At 60.0% G+C, this 20717-nt stretch overlaps 1 protein-coding gene across 7 annotated transcripts; it reads right to left on the bottom strand.

Moving 5' to 3' along the window:
• Positions 1 to 1609: 1609 nt before the first annotated feature.
• Positions 1610 to 19603, bottom strand: ARHGEF19 (Rho guanine nucleotide exchange factor 19). Of its 7 annotated transcripts, XM_027522647.1 has the most exons (17): positions 19359 to 19603; positions 18677 to 19015; positions 12032 to 12475; positions 11308 to 11595; positions 11068 to 11176; positions 10918 to 10994; positions 10365 to 10627; positions 9663 to 9823; positions 9396 to 9548; positions 9042 to 9171; positions 8827 to 8961; positions 8564 to 8653; positions 8254 to 8414; positions 4962 to 5120; positions 4580 to 4674; positions 2598 to 2702; positions 1610 to 2208 (listed from the first exon to the last, which is right to left on the bottom strand). In XM_027522647.1, exons 3-17 carry the CDS (start codon positions 12444 to 12446, stop codon positions 2051 to 2053), a joined length of 2499 nt encoding a protein of 832 aa, XP_027378448.1. In that variant the 5' UTR covers positions 12447 to 12475; positions 18677 to 19015; positions 19359 to 19603; the 3' UTR covers positions 1610 to 2050. The 7 variants fall into 7 exon arrangements, with proteins under 7 accessions (XP_027378448.1, XP_027378465.1, XP_027378433.1 ...); XM_027522664.1 differs by lacking the exon at positions 18677 to 19015; XM_027522632.1 differs by lacking the exons at positions 18677 to 19015; positions 19359 to 19603 and adding an exon at positions 18311 to 18582.
• Positions 19604 to 20717: the final 1114 nt, after the last annotated feature.

The following is a 20717-nucleotide window of genomic DNA, read 5'->3' as shown; positions in this document are numbered from 1 at the left end:
GCCACACACCACCTTAAAAAATGACCCTGGCTATAGACGTAGGAACCAGAACTCAAATTCAAATGTCTGTCTGCTTAGCCCATACGCTCCGGGCTCCCCACACCATCTCATGTTACAAAGTTGTTCCCGAAGCCCACTTCATGGGTCTGAGCCTCTCCCCATCCGCCCACCTTCACCCTCTCAGCAGACCCCATCTGCTTTCTCTCCCCACGCCCTCCTCTTGAGAGACGAAGGATGCTCCTAGCCGCTCAGCTGTGCTCACATCCCCAAGGCCACTATTCCTAGGTCCTCCCATTCCCTGGGTGACTTGGGTTTCAGTGAATGTTGGCCACCCTAGCACCCACCCCTCCTTTGCAGCAGTCATGTGATCCTACGTGGGGATCCATAGGGTTCCAGAGAAATTAACCTGGTTCCAGAGAAAAGCATACGACCTAGGTGAGGTCTGTTAGCGCACACCAACCCTGGCCACTGTGATCAGCACAGCGGGAGCCTTACGACCCACCCAGGTCCAAAATGTCCTGGGAGTTTGACAGGGGATGGTAGGGTGAAGGCGGGTCTCTTCCTCAACCTGGGATGTAAATGAAGAAGAGTCTTAGTGTGAAGCCTGAGGACAGCAGAGCAGAGGAACCGGGAAGCGGGGCTGCCACTGACATCTCTGAGCCACTGGGTCCGGCCTTGCCTGAAGCATTGCCTGAAGCATACACTGCCACTCCCCTGGCTGAGAAACGCCCTCCCAGAGGAGACCCTGGGAATGATATCTTATCAGACAAAGGCAGAGGCGACAGTTCTTGGCAGATGGGATTTAAATGAAAGATGTGGAGTGGGGAGATTATCTGCATGGGCCCCAAATGCAACCACAGGTATCCTGATAAGAGGGAGATCAGACAGACACATAAAGAAGGCAATGTGACCACAGAAGCAGAGCCTGGAGTGATGCGGCCACAAGCGCAGGATGCTGGCAGCCACCAGAAGCGGCCAGGGACAACTCCCCCTAGAGCACACCGCCCCTGCCAGAGCACCGCCCTGCCCACACCTGGATTCTGGCTCAAAGACTTCAGGATGCCAGTCTCCAGAAAGGATAGAAGAAATTCCTATTGTTTTTAAATCGCTTAGTTTGTAATCATTTGTTAAAGAAGCTGTAAGAAACAAATCCAAGAACAAATAAATCCTCCTTAATATTTAAGCCTATTTGAATCTATTGTTTTGCCCAAAGCGGTCTAAATGACATGCAGCTCCTCTCATCATGGTCTGGTCAAGAGGTGAACTCTACAGAAGGGGAGGTCCTAGGGGGAGGTGAGCAGTCAGAGAGCCTCCCGACCTTTTTCCTTGGCTGCTGCAGGTCTTGATCTCCCCAGCCGTGGTGCTCAGGCTCTTGAGAGCCCGGCTCCGCAGTTGACGGCGTGTGGGCTTCTCCCCAGTTGCAGCACCGGGGTTTAGTTGCCCCCTGGGGCACGTGGGATCTTAGTTCCACGATCAGGGATCGACCCCGCATCCCCTGCATCGGAAGGTGGATCCTTAATCCTGGATGATGGGAGAGGCCCAACCCTCCATCTCTAGCTGGGAAGCGGGGCTGGGGTCCAAGCGGTACCATGAGGCTCACAGACTCCAAGCAAAGGCATCACGGGCGTTTATTTACAGGTAAGTTACAGCAACCGGGGCCCACACAGGCTCAGGCCAGAAGACTCCAGATCTGTCTACACAGATAGGGCCCAGCGCCCAGAGCCCCTGCCAGCCAGGTCCCTGCCAGAGGGACCAAGATGGCCAGGGTGGAGGGCAAGAAAGGGAGAGGCCAGGTTCTGGAGGGCATGAGCCAGAGCCATAAACGACCCTCATCCCTGAAGTGTGGACTTGGAGGAGCTGGAGGACAGGGGAGACTGTGGAGGCAACCCCCTCCTGCGTCCAGCCTGCACCCTCGAAGCCGGGCATGAGAACAGGAGCCCCAGCGGCAGCGGTGGCAGTGGGGGGGGGGGGAGGCGTGGGGACACCGCAGGTCCCCTGCACACCTGTCCAGGCGGCGGTGTGGGGTTGCTGTCCCGGGCCACGGCCGCCATCACACGGGGGGCCCCCCCAGCTTGCTGGTGGCACTTGAGACCCGCTTATTTTCCCGCAGGTTCCGGAGGCGGGCACTGAGGCTGCTGATCTCCTCCACGTAGGCCTGGGGCACCCAGCCCTTCTCACCATCTGCCAGGCGCACCCCCTCCAGCCAGCCTAAGGGCACACAGGCCGGGGCAGCGTCAGTGGCATCCAAGGAACACCTGGGCCCTGGCACAAGCCCCATCCGCGCCTCGGGGCTGAGAGAACACCATCTCAGCATCTCCCGGGGGCAGGAAGGGGCACACCTCTCGCAGACTGGTAGGTGGATTTGTGATCTGTTGTTCCCGATGCTCTCCGAGGAGGGATTTCCCCACTTCTCCCCCACCGGTTACTCTCAACCCTACACCTTTGCAAGCGGGAAGTTCATCTTCTTGTCTAAATTGATTCTTGCATGCTGTGGTGGGTGAACCCTGGTGTAGCTTTTTCCTGTGAAGGCTTAGCCGTCTAGCTGCCTCCTGCCCCCAAAGCCCCCATCAGGAGGCCTGTCCAGGGGTCCATCTCACCGTCACTTGTCCGCATCCTCACGGCCAGGATGTCCGTCTTCTCCAAAGTCAGTTCGTCTGGCTGCAATGCCTTATATGTTCTGACACACTGAACCTGGGGGTGGTCTGAGAACCCAAGGGAGAATGAGGGAATCCCCAGGGTAGGATGGGGCAGGGCGGGGGGAGAAGATAGCGGGAGGGAGGGAAGAAAGAAAGCGCGGCTACTGCAGCTCATCGCCGGACCACCCTAGCCGCTCTCCTCTCCGACCCTAAACACGAGTGCTAAGTGAGTCCAGTGCCTCCGAGCTTCGATTACTACTTCTGTGCCCTGGGCTCCCAGCTTCCCAGCTCAATTCAGTATTTTGCTCCTGACCTCCTGGTCTGTCTCTACAAAACAGTAATGGCCCCTTTGTATGGCGCAGTGGTAAAGAATCCACCTAAAAAAAAAAAAAAAAGAATCCACCTGCCAAGGCAGGAGACAAAAGAGACATGGGTTTGATCCCTGGGTTGGGAAGATCCCCTGGAGGAGGAAATCATAACCGACTCCAGTAATCTTGCCTGCAGAATCCCTTGGACAGAGGAGCCTGGCGGGCTGCAGCCTGTGGGGTTGCACAGAGTCGGACGCAACAGCACACACGCACCCTTCGTGTGAAGTCATGCTGCTCTGATGCTCCCTCCACACACCCTTCTCAGCGGAGACTCAAACCCCACCACGGCCACTTACAACCCTCCAGGGCTTCCCGCTCCTCTGAGAATACAAGTCCTCCCACAGCCTCCAAAGCCTTGCACAGCCTAGGTTGCCCCTGCTCACCTCCTCACCTCCTCACCTCCTCACCTCCTCACCTCCTCACCTCCTCACCTCCTCATCTTCCTCCTCCTCCTCGGTCAAGCTCAGCTGCACACTTGTCATCGTGCTGTTCCCCAAACACTCCAGGCTCCCTCCTGCCTCAGGGCCTTTGCACGGCTGTTTCCCCTTCCAAGAGTGCTCTTCCCAGACACCATCGTGGCTGCCCATCCCCATCCTTCAGGGGCCTTCCCTGACCACCTCCTTGGAGGGGCAAGTTCACTCTCCAGCCCAAATACCTCTAACGCCAGTTAGAGAATCAACTCCAGTCCAGGCCTCAGCCCATTCGACCACACTCCCAGGTGGACTGGGAGTGTCAGGAAAACCACAGGCCTCGCAGCCAGACCAAGCTTGAATCCCAGCTCACTGACCGTGGGCAAGCTGCCTAACAGTCCCGGGCCGCAGTGTTCTCAGATACGAAGAATGAATCTACCTAAGGGGGTTGTCGTGAGCAGTACGCATTCCCTCTTCCAGGTGATCTCCCCGAGCCAGCGATCGAACTGGGGCTCCCTCATTGCAGGCAGAAAATAAAGGCGTATGCAAAGTCCTCGGCACCACAGCACATGGAAATCACTGGGTGGAAACGAGCTTCTTACCTTCCTTTTCGTTGGCTCAGCCCTAACACCCCTGCTCAAAAACCCTGCATAACTACCTGGCTCCCACCACGCTCCCACCAAGGCGTCCTCTGATTGGGCTGCACCCTGGCTCACCGGCCTCATTTCACGCCCAGAGAAGCCTCTGGATCAGCAGAGCAGATCCCTCGGCCTGCCGCCACCCGCGCCCCTCCCGGCCACTCTGCTGCTGTCCTCTCTGCAGCTGATGCAGAGCGACAGACAGACGCAGTTCCAGTCCCAGCTCGGCCGCTGACCGCTGAACCCGGACAAGCCACTTGCCCTCTGCGAATCTGTTTTCTAACTCATAAGAGGGGCTTCTGCGGGGATGGCATGGGGGGTGGGCAAGGCTGCATCCTCTCCAGCGTGCTGACTGCACGTGGAGCCCGCCCGTCCCCCAGGGTCTCGCAGACCCACCCCGCCCCAGGCTGACCCCTCTCCCTGCCGGCCCCGCGGGTAACACGGTGCCCAGCGCCGGGGGGAAGGGGAGCGTGATGCGGCACCCAGCCCGGGGAACGTGGCCCTCGTGGTGGGGGGCAGGCTGCTACCTTCCCCCTCGCTGATGACCTCCTTGTCCTCCTGAGGGCTGGAGGGGCACATGGCTGAGATCCACCGCTGCTTCTCACTCCTAGGGAGAGGGAGGCTGAATTGTCCCGACATGAGAACTGCAGTCTCCCGGGGCCACGGTGGGGAAACCAGGGCTGGGAGGACAGGGAATGACGCGCAGACGTGGGACCCGGGTCAGCTGTCTCCACCCCAAGGCCCACCCAAGCCAGCGCCCACCCAGCTCTGAGGATGGGCACAGAACAGGTCCAGGGCCCCCTGGATGCCGTCCCTGCCAGCTCCAGCCTTAGGCCACCATCCTGAGACAGAGATGAAAGGCCATGCACCTGCCTGGGGGGTCTGCTCCCTAAACCCAGGCCCACTCACTCCGTCCGGGCCCTCAGCAGGAACTGGTGCTTCGTGCGCTGCCCGTGGAGGAGCTGAAGGAGGAACACGTGGCCGGGGATGCCCTGCAGCTTGAGGCTCAGGTCCTTCACCTGCAGCTCAGCCATCTTGGCGTGAACGAAGACGGCAAACTTCCCCAGCCTAGAACAGGGGGGCGAGGTCAGCCTGGACCCACCCTCGGGACGAGGTGACTGCTGATGGGAAGAGAAGAGAAGGCGTCATCTGTCCCTAGGACCCTCCTCAAGAAAGCGAGGCTGCACAGGGCAGTTAGCAAAATGAGGACTGCAATCATCCTGGCTCACTGATAGAGGTGGGAAGTGATGGAGACAGTCCCTGCCCCTGATCTCCTTGGCTCACTGACCTGGCAGGAGGTGATGGAGACGGTCCCTGCCCCTGATCTCCTGGCTCACTGGCAGAGGCGGGAGGTGATACAGACGGTCCCTGCCCCTGATTTCACTGGCTCACTGGCAGAGGCGGGAGGTGATGCAGACAGTCCCTGACCCTGATCTCACTGACTCACTGATAGAGGTGGGAAGTGATGGAGACAGTCCCTGCCCCTGATCTCCTGGCTCACTGACCTGGCAGGAGGGATGGAGACGGTCCCTGCCCCTGATCTCACTGGCTCACTGACCTGGCAGGAGGGATGGAGACGGTCCCTGCCCCTGATCTCACTGACTCACTGATAGAGGTGGGAAGTGATAGAGACGGTCCCTGCCCCTGATCTCACTGGCTCACTGACCTGGCAGGAGGTGATGGAGACGGTCCCTGCCCCTGATCTCCTGGCTCACTGGCAGAGGCGGGAGGTGATACAGACGGTCCCTGCCCCTGATTTCACTGGCTCACTGGCAGAGGTGGGAGGTGATGAAGACGGTCCCTGCCCCTGATCTCCTGGCTCACTGGCAGAGGCGGGAGGTGATACAGACAGTCCCTGCCCCTGATCTCACTGGCTCACTGACGTGGCGGGAGGTGATACAGACGGTCCCTGCCCCTGATCTCACTGACTCACTGATAGAGGTGGGAAGTGATGAAGACGGTCCCTGCCCCTGATTTCACTGGCTCACTGGCAGAGGTGGGAGGTGATAGAGACGGTCCCTGCCCCTGATCTCACTGGCTCACTGACCTCATGGGAGGTGATACAGACGGTCCCTGCCCCTGATTTCACTGACTCACTGATAGAGATGGGAAGTGATGGAGACAGTCCCTGCCCCTGATCTCACTGGCTCACTGACCTGGCAGGAGGGATGGAGACGGTCCCTGCCCCTGATCTCACTGGCTCACTGACCTGGCGGGAGGTGATAGAGACGGTCCCTGACCCTGATCTCCTGGCTCACTGACCTGGCGGGAGGTGATGGAGACAGTCCCTGCCCCTGATCTCCTTGGCTCACTGACCTGGCAGGAGGTGATACAGACGGTCCCTGCCCCTGATCTCACTGGCTCACTGACGTGGCGGGAGGTGATACAGACGGCCCCTGACCCTGATCTCCCTGGCTCACTGACCTCATGGGAGGTGATACAGACGGTCCCTGCCCCTGATCTCCTGGCTCACTGACGTGGCGGGAGGTGATAGAGACGGTCCCTGCCCCTGATCTCACTGGCTCACTGACATGGCGGGAGGTGATGGAGACGGTCCCTGCCCCAGGCACACTTTCCACTCTCTCTGAACCTCTTTCTGAAGCCTCTGTTTCATAGAGCCGCCTGGGCAGCTTCCCTGCTGAGATCTGCAGACTGCTTTGTGTCTGTCTCCATAACCAGTGTAGGAGGTGGACTCTGGCTCGCGTGCTGCCGTATCACAGCACCTGACTCTGCCAGCCCCACTCTTCGGGTCTGATAAACCCTTCTAAGAAAGGTGGGCAGGTGGGTAGGTGGAGGGTGTTCCGTAGTCCCTTCCTGTCAGCCGGCCTAGACAAAACCAGTATCTTCCCCTGCAGACCAGGTCCCTCCGCAGTTCCCCGTTCCACCGAAAGTCACCAGTGAATCCCCCGAGGCCACTCAGGCCTCCACTCGCTTCTTTCCTCCCCGCCACTCACCCGGCCAGCAGCTGTGCCCTATCGTCTGCGTCCTTATTGTCCCCGGAGCTCACTGGTCCCCATGCCCACTGCTACTTCTGGAGCCTCTGCGCTTATCTGGGCAGTTGCAGGAGCTTCTGGTCTCTCCCTTCCAGTCTGTTCTCCAAACTGGCCTCCTCCGCTTAACTCTCCATGCCCTCAGAAAATCCAACCTTTCTGCCGTGGCTTTCAACACGCCAGCTTCCCTCTCTCGCCCGTTTTTCTACAAACTCAGCCGCGCTGGGCTTCATCACCCCCCAGACACACCGTGCTCCCCATGCTTCTGTGACTTGGCTGTATTTCTCCAGACACCTCTACCTGGAAAACTGCTGCGTATTCTTCAACACCCAGTTCAAACGTCCCTTCCTCTATGAAGTTTTACTGAATCTCATCCCACACCAGGGAATACTACAGTTAACCCTTCCATCAAAACCCTGAATAGGTGGTTTTCAGGATTTATTTTCACTGTGCGAGAGCGCCTGTGAGCTTCTCTAAGTTCTCAACACCCTCTGGAGGACCCAATACAGAATGGGGATTCAATGATGCTTCACTGAATGAATAAATAAATCAGAACTGAACTCTTTCCATGGCATAAGACATCCATCCCTCCATCCTTAAGGCTTACTTCATTCAGGGAGTCTCCCAGACTTATGATAATCACAGCTAATGCTGAGTGAGTGTTCAGTATACGCCAGGCTGTGTGCTAACCTCTTCATGTGTTGTTATCACAGTGCATCTCCCTACATGGTAGCCTCTGTTTGACAGATGGAAGACAGGAGAGCGCAGTAAAGAGCCTGGGATCTAGCGTCAGACAGACCTGACCTCCCCTGGTTCCTGCTCTCACTAGCTCCTTGATCTCGAGAATAACCAGGGAGGCTACTTTCCAGAAAGACACTCAGGACTAAAGGGGAAAATCCACGTAGCATGCCTGGCACAGGAAAAGTGCTCAAATGTTCGTTATTATCACTACGGCTCAGGGGCGGTTGTGCATTTAGTCTCTGCTCCAATTGGCTTAAGCTCAGAGCAGCTTCACAGTTCTTGGCACACAGCCCAGCCCTTGATTCTCCAGAAGATGGACTTGCCCCAGCTCTGCCTTTCCTGGGGGAGCCTCTCACCTTTAGGGTGCCCTGGCAGCAGAACCTGGCAGGTGGACTCGTTGTGAGCCCACTGGTGCGGAAGAAGAGAGCTCCAGTCTCACCCACCAGCACCCCCATCCTGCCCAGACTCACTCCTTCCGCCGGGAGAGCAGCAGGCAGTCATTGAAGAGGTGCAGGTACACCGCCTTGCTGGACAGCTTCAGCTTGGCCGGGGGCACCGCGGGCAGGGGTGCCAGCTCCACCAGCTCCCCGTGCCGAACCAGCCAGCGGGCCTGAGAGATCAGCGGGAAGATCTGGGAGGATGGAGGAGGCAGGGGTCAGGCCAGGGGCAGAGGGCAGGGGGTGGAGGGCTGGACAGTGATGAACTGGCCTGCAGTCCCCAGAGAGGAGGTGACAGGGCTGCCCCTCCAGGTACCCCAGCTCCCCGGCTGAGGGCGGATACCTTGCCCTCGAAGTGGATCTTCTTGCTAAGATGGATGAGCTCCTCTGTCCTCTTCATGGACTGCACACTGGCATTGCACTCTTGCACCAGCTGCGGAGACCATGGGGAGATCACCCGCAGCGCCCCCAGCCCAGGCTCCCGCAGCCCAGCCTCAGGCCCCCACTTGGAGATGAGGGACTCTGAAGACTGAGGCTCCTTTAGAGACACACAGGGGTTCCGGGGAGGCCCCTGGGAGCCAGACACCTCCTCCCTGCTGAGCTCACCTCCTTGAGGGCATTGAAGGCCTTGGTGGCCATGTCTTCATCTTCAGAGCCCTGCGCTGTCCGCTTCAGAATGTTCTGGAAGGTGGAGTCAGTGCAGCGAGGCAGTGTGGCCTCTCCCAGGCACCCTGCTCTGCCCTGGGCGCCCCAAGGGGCTGTGAGGATAAAGAGGTCTCTCCCCTACCCAGCCCTCCCCACAGCCTCGTGCCCTCAGGTACCTCCACCAGCATCTTGAGGCGGGTGATCCTCTGAAACGGCAGGATGAGGAAGGAGGCGAGGGGCAGCCGCTGGCACACAGGAGACTCCTCCAGGCGAGCCAGGATGCCAGGGAACTTGGGGTTCTCCAGGCTGGACAGTGCGGGCGGGAGAGGGTCTGCAATGACAGGGGGCCCCGAACGCGGGATCCCGCCTCCAGCCGCCCCTCTGGTCCTTCGGGGCCTCGGCAGGTCTGGCCTCCTCGTGGTCAGAGCCCAGGGCAGGCGCCCCAGGTCAGCCCTCCTCCGCCCGGCCTCTGCACCTACTGCCACTGGAACCCCGCCCCCCTCGCCGCTCCCCTTCAGAGCCCCTCCTACAGCAGGCGCTGGTAGGTGCGCTCCTGGTAGGCCTGGTTGGTGACGTAGGGCAGGTACACGCGCCGGAAGGCCGGACAGTGCTGCAGGACCACGTCGCACACGCTGAAGCGGAGGACGTCTGCCTCCAGCCGCTGCTCCAGGTCCTGCAGGAACCTGAAAGGGCAGCCAGGGGTCAGGGCTGGGGCCAGGAGGAGATCCCAGAGGCGGGAGCCCAGCCAGCTGCAGCCTGGCTGCCTGACTCCCCTCGAGGCGGGGCCACTGCCTCACCTCTCACTGGTGCTCTTGACCTCGGGCAGTTTGGAGAACAGCCACTGCTTGTCCTGTGTCCCCAGGCACTCACTCAGCTCGGCCGAGCCTAAGAAGTGGCCCACGGCCACTGACAGACTGTGGATGTAGGAGGCCTCGGATGTGATCAGCTCAAACTTGGCCTGAGTGAGGGCGGATGCAGGGCTGAACCCTGAATGCACTCGCTTCGCCCACCAAGCACACCCCAGCCCTGGATACCGCCTCCCTAGATTCAGCGCAGCTCCGGTCCCCTTTCCTTCTCCAGCCCCATCCGGATCTAGCGCCAAGTGGGGTTCAGAGACAGCCTCCTGCTGCTACTCCGGCTGCAGCCCAGCTGAGCCCAAATTTGCAGTCCGCACGGATCCGGCGGGGCCCGGATCTACCGGCCCTGGCGTCTCCGTGCGCCCTCCCGCCGACCCGGTTCCTGCTCTAGGACCTGCTGGGCGCGCGTGCACCCTGCGTTTCACCCTCTGCGCCGCTCCTCCCTCCCAGGCCCCGCTTTCGGGGGTCTTGGTCTAGGGTCCTTGCCCTGGTCCTGCCGCACCCTAGGCCTTTTCCCGCTGACCCCGCCCCGGCCCCGGCCCCGGCGCACCTCCTGCAGTCTCGCCGGCCCCCAGGACCACCTCCTGCCACCCACCCGCCCCCGACCCCTGGGCCACCCCTCCGCCCCCGGCCCGGGCGCACCTCCTGCAGTTTGCAGTCGCGCAGGCTCAGCGTGGCCAGGACGCCACTGCCGCGCACGTCGGGGATGTCCTGCCACAGCGAGAAGGTGGAGCCCCGCGCGGCGCGCTGCTCCCGGAACGAGCTGCTCGGGGAGAGGTCGGCGCGCGGCGGCCCCGGGCCCTCTTCCGCGCCCTCAGCCTCGTCCGCCGCGCCCTCCTCCTCGCGCTGCTGCCGCCGCAGCTCGCGGGCGCTGGCCACGTCGCTGTATTCCTGGTAGAGGACAGCTGGGCGGAGAGCGGAGGCCGTGGGGCGCCCGCCGGCCCCCTGCCCTGTCCCCGCGGCCCGCCTCGCCTAACCAGTCTTTCCGACGGTTCGAGGAGCGGGACTGGTGACTCGGGTCACTCGCCCACTCATCCCGCGAACCTTGGGCACCTCCTGCATGCTGCCCCCTGTACTTGACGCTCATGGTCCCGGTCTCTCCCTCCCACAGAGGCCCGACCTCTCAGCACCCCCAGATCCCGGTTTCCCGGTACCCAAGCTCCCAGCCCCGCCCTCGGCGAACCCCCCCACGTACAGTTAAGCAGGAACCGGGACTGGCGCCGCTCGCTGGCGCTCCGGGGCCCGGGCGCCGGCTCTTCCCGCGCATCCAGCCTGGGAAACGGAGCGTCAGGGCCCGTCACCGCCCCTCCCCGCCTCGGACCGAGCCTGGGGTGGGAGGTGATACCTGGGCTCCGGCCAGCTGCCGGGGACCCCGCTCAGGTCAACAGGAGCTGGCGTCGCCGTGGCGTCCGCCCTCATCTCTACACTGCGCGAGTCTCTTCCAGACGCTTTCCCTGCAGAGGGGCAGAGCTGAGGGAGGCCCCAAGAGCGGTGCTGGGCACCACACGCGTCTCAGGTGTGCAGTGATCCCGCCCCGCCCCGCATCTGCCTCTTGCCTGCTCTTAGCCCCGGGGCGAGCTGGTACCTTCTCGGGCAGCTCCGGGGCCTGACCCTGACCCTGGGCTCAGTGCCCTGGCTGCTGAATTTCGCCCCAAGCGCAGGGAAGAGTGCAGGCGGGTCATCAGCTCAGAGGCCGAGAAGCGCCTCCGCTCAGGCCCCTCGAGGCCCCCGCGAACAGGCCCAGGCAGCCCCGCGGGCCGGGGCTCCTCTGTGCTCAGCTCCTGCTCCGCGGCCTGACTTGGCTCCAGGAACACAGCGTGGGCCTCGGGGCCACCAAGGGCCTCTTCTCGCTGGTACACCCTCATCTTGCGCCCTGACGGGGGTGGGGTGAGAGAGCTCAGGCTGGCATCCAGTGGGGTCTCCCCTCCCTGCCACTGCCCTGGGACCCTGGGCATCAGAGGGATGTGCCCGAGAGAAAGGCCAATGTTTTGCCAGGATCTTTTCCTAGAGTAATGCGGTCAGCCAGAGGGGTGGAGAAAAAGCGAAGTACCTGCTGCAGGGGGCAGAGGCTCAGGAGGCGAAGGACGCCTGCTCACCGTGTGTCCTCAGACAAGTTACCTGCCGCCTCTGAGCCCCGTCCCTTATCCCTAAGATCTATCGCTTGTCCTGCCTGTCTGTGGAATCTGGGGGCTTACTGGTCCTAAAAGAGCCACCCACCTCCCCTCTATCTTCCCGCACCTCTCCTCTATCCTCCCCCACCTCTCCCCTATCCTCCCCAGGCCACCACCCCCTCCCCTGGAGTGACTCACAGGCTGACTTCTTCTCCGATCCGTGGCTGGCCCGGCGCTGTGGCTGTGGGTGCTGGGGACTCCAGGGTCCCTCCAAGGCTGGGGGCTGGGCACCAGGACAGTGTGGCCAGCTGCCAGCCCGGCTAGGCCGCATTCCCCCGCTGGTGGAGAGCTCGGGGTCCGCGCCTCCGGGGGCCGGTGGCCACAGCAGCCCCTGGAGGCGAGCAGGGGTCCCCAGAGACCAGCGGCTGCCAGGTGCCTGCAGCTCCTCCGGAGCTACGGGGAAGAGGTCCAGACACATGGGGCCTGGAGGCTGCAGGACGGGCAGCTCCGCGAAGGAAAGGCTCTCCTGCTGGCACATGGCCACTGGGCGGTGGGCAGTGCCAGGCGGCCCAGCCAGATGGGGCTGGAGGGCGGTGGGTGGCCCACAGTCCATTCCTCCTTTGCTCCACCACCCACCAGGGCCTGCAGGGGAGAAGGCATCAGAGCAACACACAGGACAGCAGTGGCCAGTGAGCACTGTGTCCTGGAGGCCTGGACGAAGTCTCCTGCACACACATCTGTACAGCACACTCACACACTTGATTCTATGGTGACAGCTAATGCTTACTTGGCACTTACTTAATGACAGGCCAAGTACTTTACACACAGTAGTTCATTTAATCCTCTGAAGCCCCAACAACCCGGAGTTGGTGCTTTTTTTTTTTTCTTTTACTTGTGGTTCGCAGGTTCAAGTTGGCGCACAGCATGAGGGATCTTAGTTCCCCAACCAGAGACCGAACCCAAGTTCCTGCATTGGAAGCCAGATTCTTGACCACTGGACCACCAGGGAGGCCCCCTGATCTGATACTGTCATTAGCCCCATTTTATAGGTGAGGAAAGTGAGACAGAGAGGTTATCTGGTAAACAGTGGGGCCAGGATTCAAATCCAGGCAGCCTAGCTCTGAGTCTGTGCCTTTAAGCACCTCGTGCATTTCCTAGCTCCCTGACATGTGATCAGACACACAGATGCATACGCTGCCGCACAGACCCGCGTCTGTTCCACGTACATCCACATGTATCTTCTTCCAGCTGCAGACACTGACATACGAGCTTTCGCAGATACACCCAGACATTCCAAATTCACAGGCTCACACATTCACACACACTGTTTTTAATACAAGTACATATATTCACTCCCTTTCACAAACACACGCTGAGCCGTCAGATATTTACACATCTGCTCAGGTTTTCTCGTACTCCTGTTCCACTCACACTCACAACACATGAAGCAGATACAGACACACAGGCCGGAGATCCTTGTTGGTGTCACCCAGCCCCCCTCCTGTGCCCAGAGTTGCTTCAGTACTGAGTGCTGCCCACACCCATGCCAAGCTGGCTGGGAGGGTCACAGATTGGCAGGCAGGCCACCACCCAGGACAGGCTGGGCCCTCCCAGGAGAAGGGCAGGAAAGAGCCCCAGCCCCCCAGCTTGGGGTGAGAGAGGGGACCCCATCTCCCAGCCCCAGGAACAAGACAAGCTGAGTGGGTCCTCTCGGGCAGGAAGTCATCCCCGGCGAGGCTGCTGGAGCCTCAGAACAGGCCTACCAGTCAGCGGGGTCTGAGTCCGCCAGCCCTGGCCCCCGGCCCCTCGCTGCAGCCCCTCACCTCTCCACCAAGGCCTGCTGCGGATGGTGTTTGGCTGCTCCGGCAGGGGAAGCCCTGTCTCTGCCCAGCTGGCTTGGGGAGATCCCACCCAGACAAAGAGTTTGATTCATCAAGCCCTGTGGTGAGGCAGACGGGTAGGGAGGGAGGGAACAGGCAGCAGGCTGGGCGGGGGCCTCCCGAGGCCTGGCCTCGCTGTGGGCAGGCTGGGCAGCAAGGATGCACCCCTCCCCAGAGGCCCGCTCAGGCCAAAGGGGCAGCGCCTGCCTGGCAGGGCCAGGACACTCAGGAGACAGAGCCGGAGAGACCAAGGGGCTGAGGCTGGAGGACAGGGATGCTTTAGAGAGCGACCCAGAAACCGAGACCCCAAAGCACTCCAAACCGGAAAACCACAGATGCTGAGACATTCAGGAACCCAGAGATGGAGGCAGAGACAGAGACACTGAGCATTTCAGACAGACCAGATACTCAGAGACAGACGTGAGGCCCAGAAAAACCGGAGGAGACAGATGGGCAAATGTCTCATGCCCTGCAGGATTGCCAGTCTCGTGCGGAAGCCAAAACAAAAACAGTTACAATCCAGGTTGGAAAGAACCAGCCCAGAGGAAGTGTCAGAGCAGAGGGCTGGGCTCATCTCGACCCAGGCATTCCCGGAAGGCTTCCTGAAGGAAGTGATAGCAAACTGTCCTGATTGGAATACCCAGGGGTCCAGTACACAGAGAGAGGGAGAAGGCCACGAAAGCCAACAGCGACAGTGTCAGTGAGCCTGCAGGGCAGGGAAGAAGGGAAGACCCAGTGGGGGCCGCTGGTCTGTGCCCCGGCCCCCCTGAGCGCAGCCCCTCTGCCGGCTTCCCCTTCTCTCTCCACCCCCTGCCTGGAGCACAGGGTGGGGCTGCTCCTAAGCACCATGGACTTCTCTGGGCCCTCCCCACAGGGAGCAAGTCTGTCTGTTTCCTCATCTGGTGAACAGGATAGTCATGCTTCAAAATGCTGATAGGAGAATTAAGAGGACTTCCCTGGTGGCGCAGGGGTTAAGAATCTGCTTTCCAATGCAGGAGATGCGAGTTTGATCCCTGGTCGGGGAACTAAGATCCCATGTGCCTGGGGCAGGGGGTACTAAAGCCCGTGCATGCGCCTCACCTAGAGCGCCCACATACTCCTCACTCGCCACAGCCAGAGAGAAGCCCGAAGGCGGCAAAGGAGGACTCCACGTGCCGCAACTAAGACCCAACACAGGCAAAAATAAATAAAGATTAAAAAAGGAAGAATAATGCAAGGGGACTTCCCTGGGAACTAAGATCCTGCATGCTGCGTGGTGTGGCCAAAAACAAGAATAATGCACGTAAAGCACCTCGCACAGAGTGGGAGCTTTGCAGTTGATCGTCACTACCCTGAGTCTTTCTCTAGTCACAAGGATGGCTTGGGCCATTACACAGGTAGGAAAACCGAGGCAGTGACGCTGAGACGCACCCTGTGTTGTAGGAGCATGTGGCAGGAGACACGGGGGACCACTGCCACCAGACAGGTCTCTTTTCCCGCTGGAATCAGCAGTCCTTCACACAGAAGCGCCACTTGCTTCTGTCGGCACGCCTGTGCAGGAACACGCGTGTGCTTCTGCTCCCTCATATTCTGGGAGAGTCTCTCCACTTGGGTTCTGGAAGCCCCCTCCCCATGTCAGCTGCAGGGTTAAATGAGCAAAACATGGAACCGTGGGGGCAGGAGCATCTCATATTAAAAAAAAATTTTTTTTGGCCACTCTACACAGCATGTGGGATCTTAGTTCGCCAACCAGGGATGGAACCCGTGCCCCGTGCAGTGGAAGTGCTGAGTCCTACCCACTGGGCCGCCAGGGAATTCCAAGGAGCACTCCATACTAAAGCCTCAGAAGAGAAGGCTGGGTAAATGGAGGGAGACGTGCAAGGCTTCCTTGGAGGAGACAAGGCTGGAGGCAGGTCCCCGGGGAGGAGGTCAGGGGTGGGTTAGCCTCCATCTCTGCCCAGGCCAATGGACAATGAGAGTGACCATCCAGCCAGGATCCCAGCTCTGTGGCCTTCTGTGGATGTGGTCCACTCAACCTCAGTGCTAGAGTGTTTATAGCTTATCTCTGCTGCTGCTGCTGCTGCTACTGCTAAGTTGCTTCAGTCGTGTCCGACTCTGTGCAACCCCATAGACAGCAGCCCACCAGGCTCCCCCGTCCCTGGGATTCACTGGAGTGGGTTGCCATTTCCTTCTCCTAGACCCCAAAAAAAAACCTCCCAGGAAGAGACTGGTCCCAGGTAACCCTGCTCAAGACCTGATCACAGGATCCTCGGGTGCCCACTAGGCAAGGGAACCCACAGGGGAGAGCCCCTGCCAACATTCAAAGCCCTGTGTGACATGGACCAGCTGTGTGACTTGAGACGAATCGTAGACTGGGCCTGGGAATGAGCGTCCCGTCTGTGGAGTAGCTCTGAGAAACTGTTCCCAGGGCTGCAGTCCCTATATTGCCCCGAATAAAACGTAACTCACAACTCTCAGGTTGTGCTTTTTTTTTTTTTAAGTCGACAGAGGGTCCCATCCACGGGGTACCCATCACATGGACAGTGGACCCACTCCTCAAGGCTGGCAGGGAGGGGCCCTAGACGCTGGCATGGTCCGGAGAAAGCATCTCTGACCTCCTGTGCCCAGCTTTTCCCTGCCCCCTCCATGGTGCCCCTTGCCCTGCTGCCCGAGGAGTGGGGCCCTGCAGGGCCCCTCTTCTTCTCAATGGAGGGAGCCAAGTGGGAGGTCATGGCTGGAAAGGAGACTCAGGCCACGCAGGCTGTGGAAGCCCAAGAGGCCACCAGCGTGTGGGGGCCAGGATCAGAGGCCTGGGAGGCTGCACAAAGGACTCTCTGGGAAGACTGGTGGGAGGAGGATGGGGCTGCTGGCAGCCGGGGGGGCCCTACCTCAACCAGGGAGCTCCGTCCAGCCTCCAGCGCGGTCCCGGGCTCCAGGCTGCCCTGGGGGCTCTGGGGTCGCAGCCAGGTCCTCAGGGGGCGATGCCAGCATGGCCCTTGAGCCAGGCAATGCAAGCTCCCGGGTATTGTGTGGGGCAGGGAGAGGGGAGGCGAGGGCGGAGGGAACCTCGCAGGCAGGCAGGCGGCTGTCTCAACGTGCCTGCTCCCCGCCCCCCTTCCCCAGAACCGGTTTGGCCAGTCTGGGGTACAAGAGGGGGGCTGGAACAATGGGAGTCCTATGCCGAGGAGAGGCTCTGAAAGGACCCCAGACCGACATCCTAAAGATGAAGGAGGCACTGCTTTCCCTCCCAGGGGACAGGTCACCCTTCCGCTGCAGCTTCCCAAGTGAGAGACGTGCTCAGGGGACTTCCTGGGGCTGGGGAGCATCCCAGAGAATGATGAGCCTTGGACTCATCAGGGACCCTGAGGACTCTGCAGGGTGCTGGTCCTCGCCGAGGCAGGCGACAGCACCTATAACGAGGTTTTCTGGCAGCTCAGGTGGTAAAGAATTCACCTGACTCCTGGGTTGGGAAGATCCCCTGGAGAAGGGATAGGCTGCCCACTCCAGTATTCTTGGGCTTCCCTGGTGGCTCAGCTGGTAAAGAATCTGCCTGCAATGCAGGAGACCTGGGTTCGATCTCTGGTTTGGGAAGATCCCCTGGAGAAGGGAACAGCTACCCACTCCAGTATTCTGGCCTGGAGAACTCCATGGACTAGTCCATGGGGTCGCAAAGGGTCGGACACAACTGAGCGACTTTCACTTCACTTCACTTCATTTAATGTGAGTGGACACAAGTACTGGGGCTCCTGTTAGTGTGTAACTCTTATTACACACTAATGTGCCAGGCACTGTTCTGAGCACTTCACACACTAAATACTCATTTAATCTCCACCACGACCCTGTGAGATAGACGCGGTAACTGCTCCCACTTTCAAGTTGAGGACGTGAGACTTGAGCAGGTTAAGTACATTATCCCATTTAAATCTCTCATCAGCTCTATGAAGTCCCTATCTTACAGATGATGAAATTAAACTTGCCAAAGGTCACACAGCAAATAAAAGTCAGAATTAATGTTCAAACCCAGGTCTGTGACTCCACTACCAATCGGTGCCCTCAACAACTGCCTGGTACTGCCTCACCAGACTTTGGGGAGGGTCTGGTGAAGAGTGTGTGAAAGTCCACTGGGAGGTGTCTCAGCTGACCTAACTAAACCCCTTTTTATGATTATAGGTGTACTAAAGGCCCTGATGAGCACAGGGCCTTTCGAAGTCCACTCCTAGATCCCATGAGTTCTCCCTTGCCAACTGGTAACCATTCAGTTGGAGAGGTTAGGTCCCTTCACTCCTTCATATCCACCTTGGCCCCCAGAACATCGGCACGTAATGAGGAGACACTGCACAGAGGGGGTGGGGACAAGGCGTCCGTGGGGAGGTGGCACTGCGGGGCGCAGAGAGATTTATTGTCAGTGTTGCTCAAGGGGCAGGAGACTGGGAACGCGCAGAGTGAGGCAATGCAGGGTTAATGGTTTTCAGAGAGCCCCAGCCCTCTCACCCCAACTCCTGGGCCGACCTTGGGGCCGCTGGCCAAGGTACCGTAGCCTTGACTCCTAGCTGGAAGCAGAGGCCCCCAAAGGAGGGAGGATCCTGGGGGAATTAGGGTCCTGGAAAGGAAGTCTCACTTCTCTGGACCCTGAGTCCTGGGCTCCAGGGACAGCGTCTCCTGCTGCAGCGGACGGAAAGCAAGGCTGGGTCAGGCCGAAGCGGAGGACCCTCCAGAGCAGAAAGGGCTCTGGTGGACATAATACAAAAGCAGGGGCGTGGCGCAGGCGAGACTGAGTGATGGCCGGGCCCAGCGGAGATGAGAGAACCAGCGGCCAATCCTCCCTCTGGGCCAAGCTAGGGGCGGGGCCAGAACGCTGACCTTGGGCCTGGGGTGGGCAGAGGGGCGGGGTCAGGGCCCGCCGACCGCACTGACCCAAGCAGCGCCTCGGCGTTGTTCGCAGAGCCTGCTCGGCCAGAGCCTGCTCGGCCAGGCCGCGCCTTACCTAGGTAGCCAGGGAGGCTGGCAGGTCGAGCACGAGCCAGGCGATGAGAGGCTGGGGAGAAGGGAGCGGTGAAAGAGAACGATGGCTTTAGCGATCTTACTCTGCCAAGCGCTTACTAAGTACAAGGCACTTCGTTGTTCAGTCGCTCAGTCGTGTCCCACTCTTTGCGACCTCATGGACTGCAGCACGCCAGCCTTCCCTGTCCATCACCAACTCCCGGAGTTTACTCAAACTCATGTCCATTGAGTCGATGCTGCCAGGCACTATTCTGAGGGGTTCTGGGGATTCATTCAATTAATCCTCACAACAACTCTAGGGAGTAAATAACTTCTGTTTCACCTGTAAGGAAGCCAAAGCATAAAGAGGTTGTCATTTGCCCAAAGACACAGAGGTACAATTCCAACTCCTACACTAAGAACCTGTAACAATCAGAGCTGGAGAAAAAGGATCTTGAGCAAAGCTAGGAGGAGTTCCAGGACTGTGACCAAGAGGTATTAGTATCAGTCGTGACATCAGTTAATTCACTGGGCACCTAACTGTGCTGTGCACGTGCTTGCCAGAAGTCTTCATAGCGACCCCATGAAGTAGATCCCGTTCTGTAATATGTCCCATTTACAGCCAGTCGGCGGCACAGCCTTAACTTGGACTCTTGTCTGTCCGGCGCCCAGAGGGCTTAGCCTACCTCGAAGGTGATGATGAAGCCCAGACGCACAGCCAGCGGCTTCCCGCAGACAAGAGTGAGATTCCTCTTCGCGTCGGGAAAGCCCTTGTACCTGGGTTGCGGAGGGCGCGTGGTCCCGCGAGGCCCTCGGCCCCACGATTGGCACTTTCACCCTCTCCACCCTAGAGCCTGGCCCGGCCAGGTTAGCAGTACCCTCAGCCGGCTCTGCCCTCTAGTCCGGCCCCGGACTCAGCTTCCAGCGCTCCCAGTTAGGCCCCGCCCCGCCCCGCCCACGAGCTCACTGCCCCGCCCCCAGGCCGAGCCGGAGGGCCCACAGAATCACGGCCCCGCCCCCTCCCGGCGGGCCCCGCCCCCTCCGTGCTCCGCCCTCCGGAGGGCCCCGCCCCCCTCCTCGCTCCGCCCCTCCGGGCCCCGCCCCGGGTGAGGTAAGCCAGAGGTGCGGACTCCCGCGTCAAGCTGACAGAGCCGCGCAGTCTGCTGCGGTGTTCCTACCGATACGGGAGACGTGGCAGGAAGTCCGAGGGGAAGGAGGTGAAGAAAACTGCAGGGGCTCCAGGCGGGAAGGCCCTCCCGCCTTTCCGGGCCCAAACGGGTCTGGTTCCACTCTCGCGGGCAGAATGAGCCTGTGCCCATTTTCCCAATCTCTCGCCCCTGTCTCTAGCCTCAGCCCCCATTTCCCTGTTCTCGAGCCTGCTCCCAGTCTCTGATCTTCACCCCCCTCCCTTCCTCCTCTCACGTTCACGATGATGGAAGGGCCATGGTTTCCGAGTAGGAGCATTCAGATCCCGGTGCCGAACTTGTGGACGTTCAATCAGATCTTCACTCAGCTGCTCAGCAGAGCAAACAGGGGAGCAAGTGGTAAGTCCTCCACGAATATGGTGATGAATCCAAACTGCAGCACTGGAGGGGGTCGGGGCATGTCAGGTCTGGGTCACCTCCCCCGCCGGGTCAGCCCCTCCCCACCCCCTCCCCACCCCACCCCGCAAGGGACCGTGCTGCACTACTGCTTGTCCATCTCCAGATATTCCTCAAAGAGGCCCCTGTAGTGGATGCGCTCAGAGTCCTCCTCCCAACACCCCTGCTCCCGCCTGATCCATCTGGATGTCCCCAAGCCCTGCCAGCCATCTCTTCTGCTGCCAGGCCTTCAGCTTCCTGGGACAGACAAAGCCATTTCTATGCTCCCAGTCCCTTGGAGATAGGCACCACGGTCATTCCCACTTTACAGATGAGGACATGGAGACTCAGAGACCTTGCCTAGGGCTCCCCCAGTTGTGAATGGTTGAGCCAGGGCTCAAGTCCTTGTTTGCTGGACTCCAGAGTCCAGAGCTCTTAAAATCTGCGCTTCCTATATGGCCATTC

Source organism: Bos indicus x Bos taurus, chromosome 2, assembly GCF_003369695.1.
Source record: "Bos indicus x Bos taurus breed Angus x Brahman F1 hybrid chromosome 2, Bos_hybrid_MaternalHap_v2.0, whole genome shotgun sequence".
In the NCBI taxonomy this organism is placed as follows: domain Eukaryota; kingdom Metazoa; phylum Chordata; class Mammalia; order Artiodactyla; family Bovidae; genus Bos; species Bos indicus x Bos taurus.
Note: the sequence above shows the minus strand (reverse complement) of the source record. Positions and strands in the feature narration are given on the sequence as shown.

Bases quoted from the DNA above. Each gene is read 5' to 3' on its own strand.
- ARHGEF19 (XM_027522632.1), bottom strand. From the start codon at position 18,431: ATGTCCACCAGAGCCCTTTCTGCTCTGGAGGGTCCTCCGCTTCGGCCT. The intron at 10,628-10,917 runs GTACGTGGGGGG...CTCTCCGCCCAG, and splicing joins GTCCCGGTTCCTGCTTAACT to CTGTCCTCTACCAGGAATAC. The intron at 2,209-2,597 runs GTGAGATGGACC...GTGTGCCCTTAG, and splicing joins GAGGATGCGGACAAGTGACG to GCTGGCTGGAGGGGGTGCGC.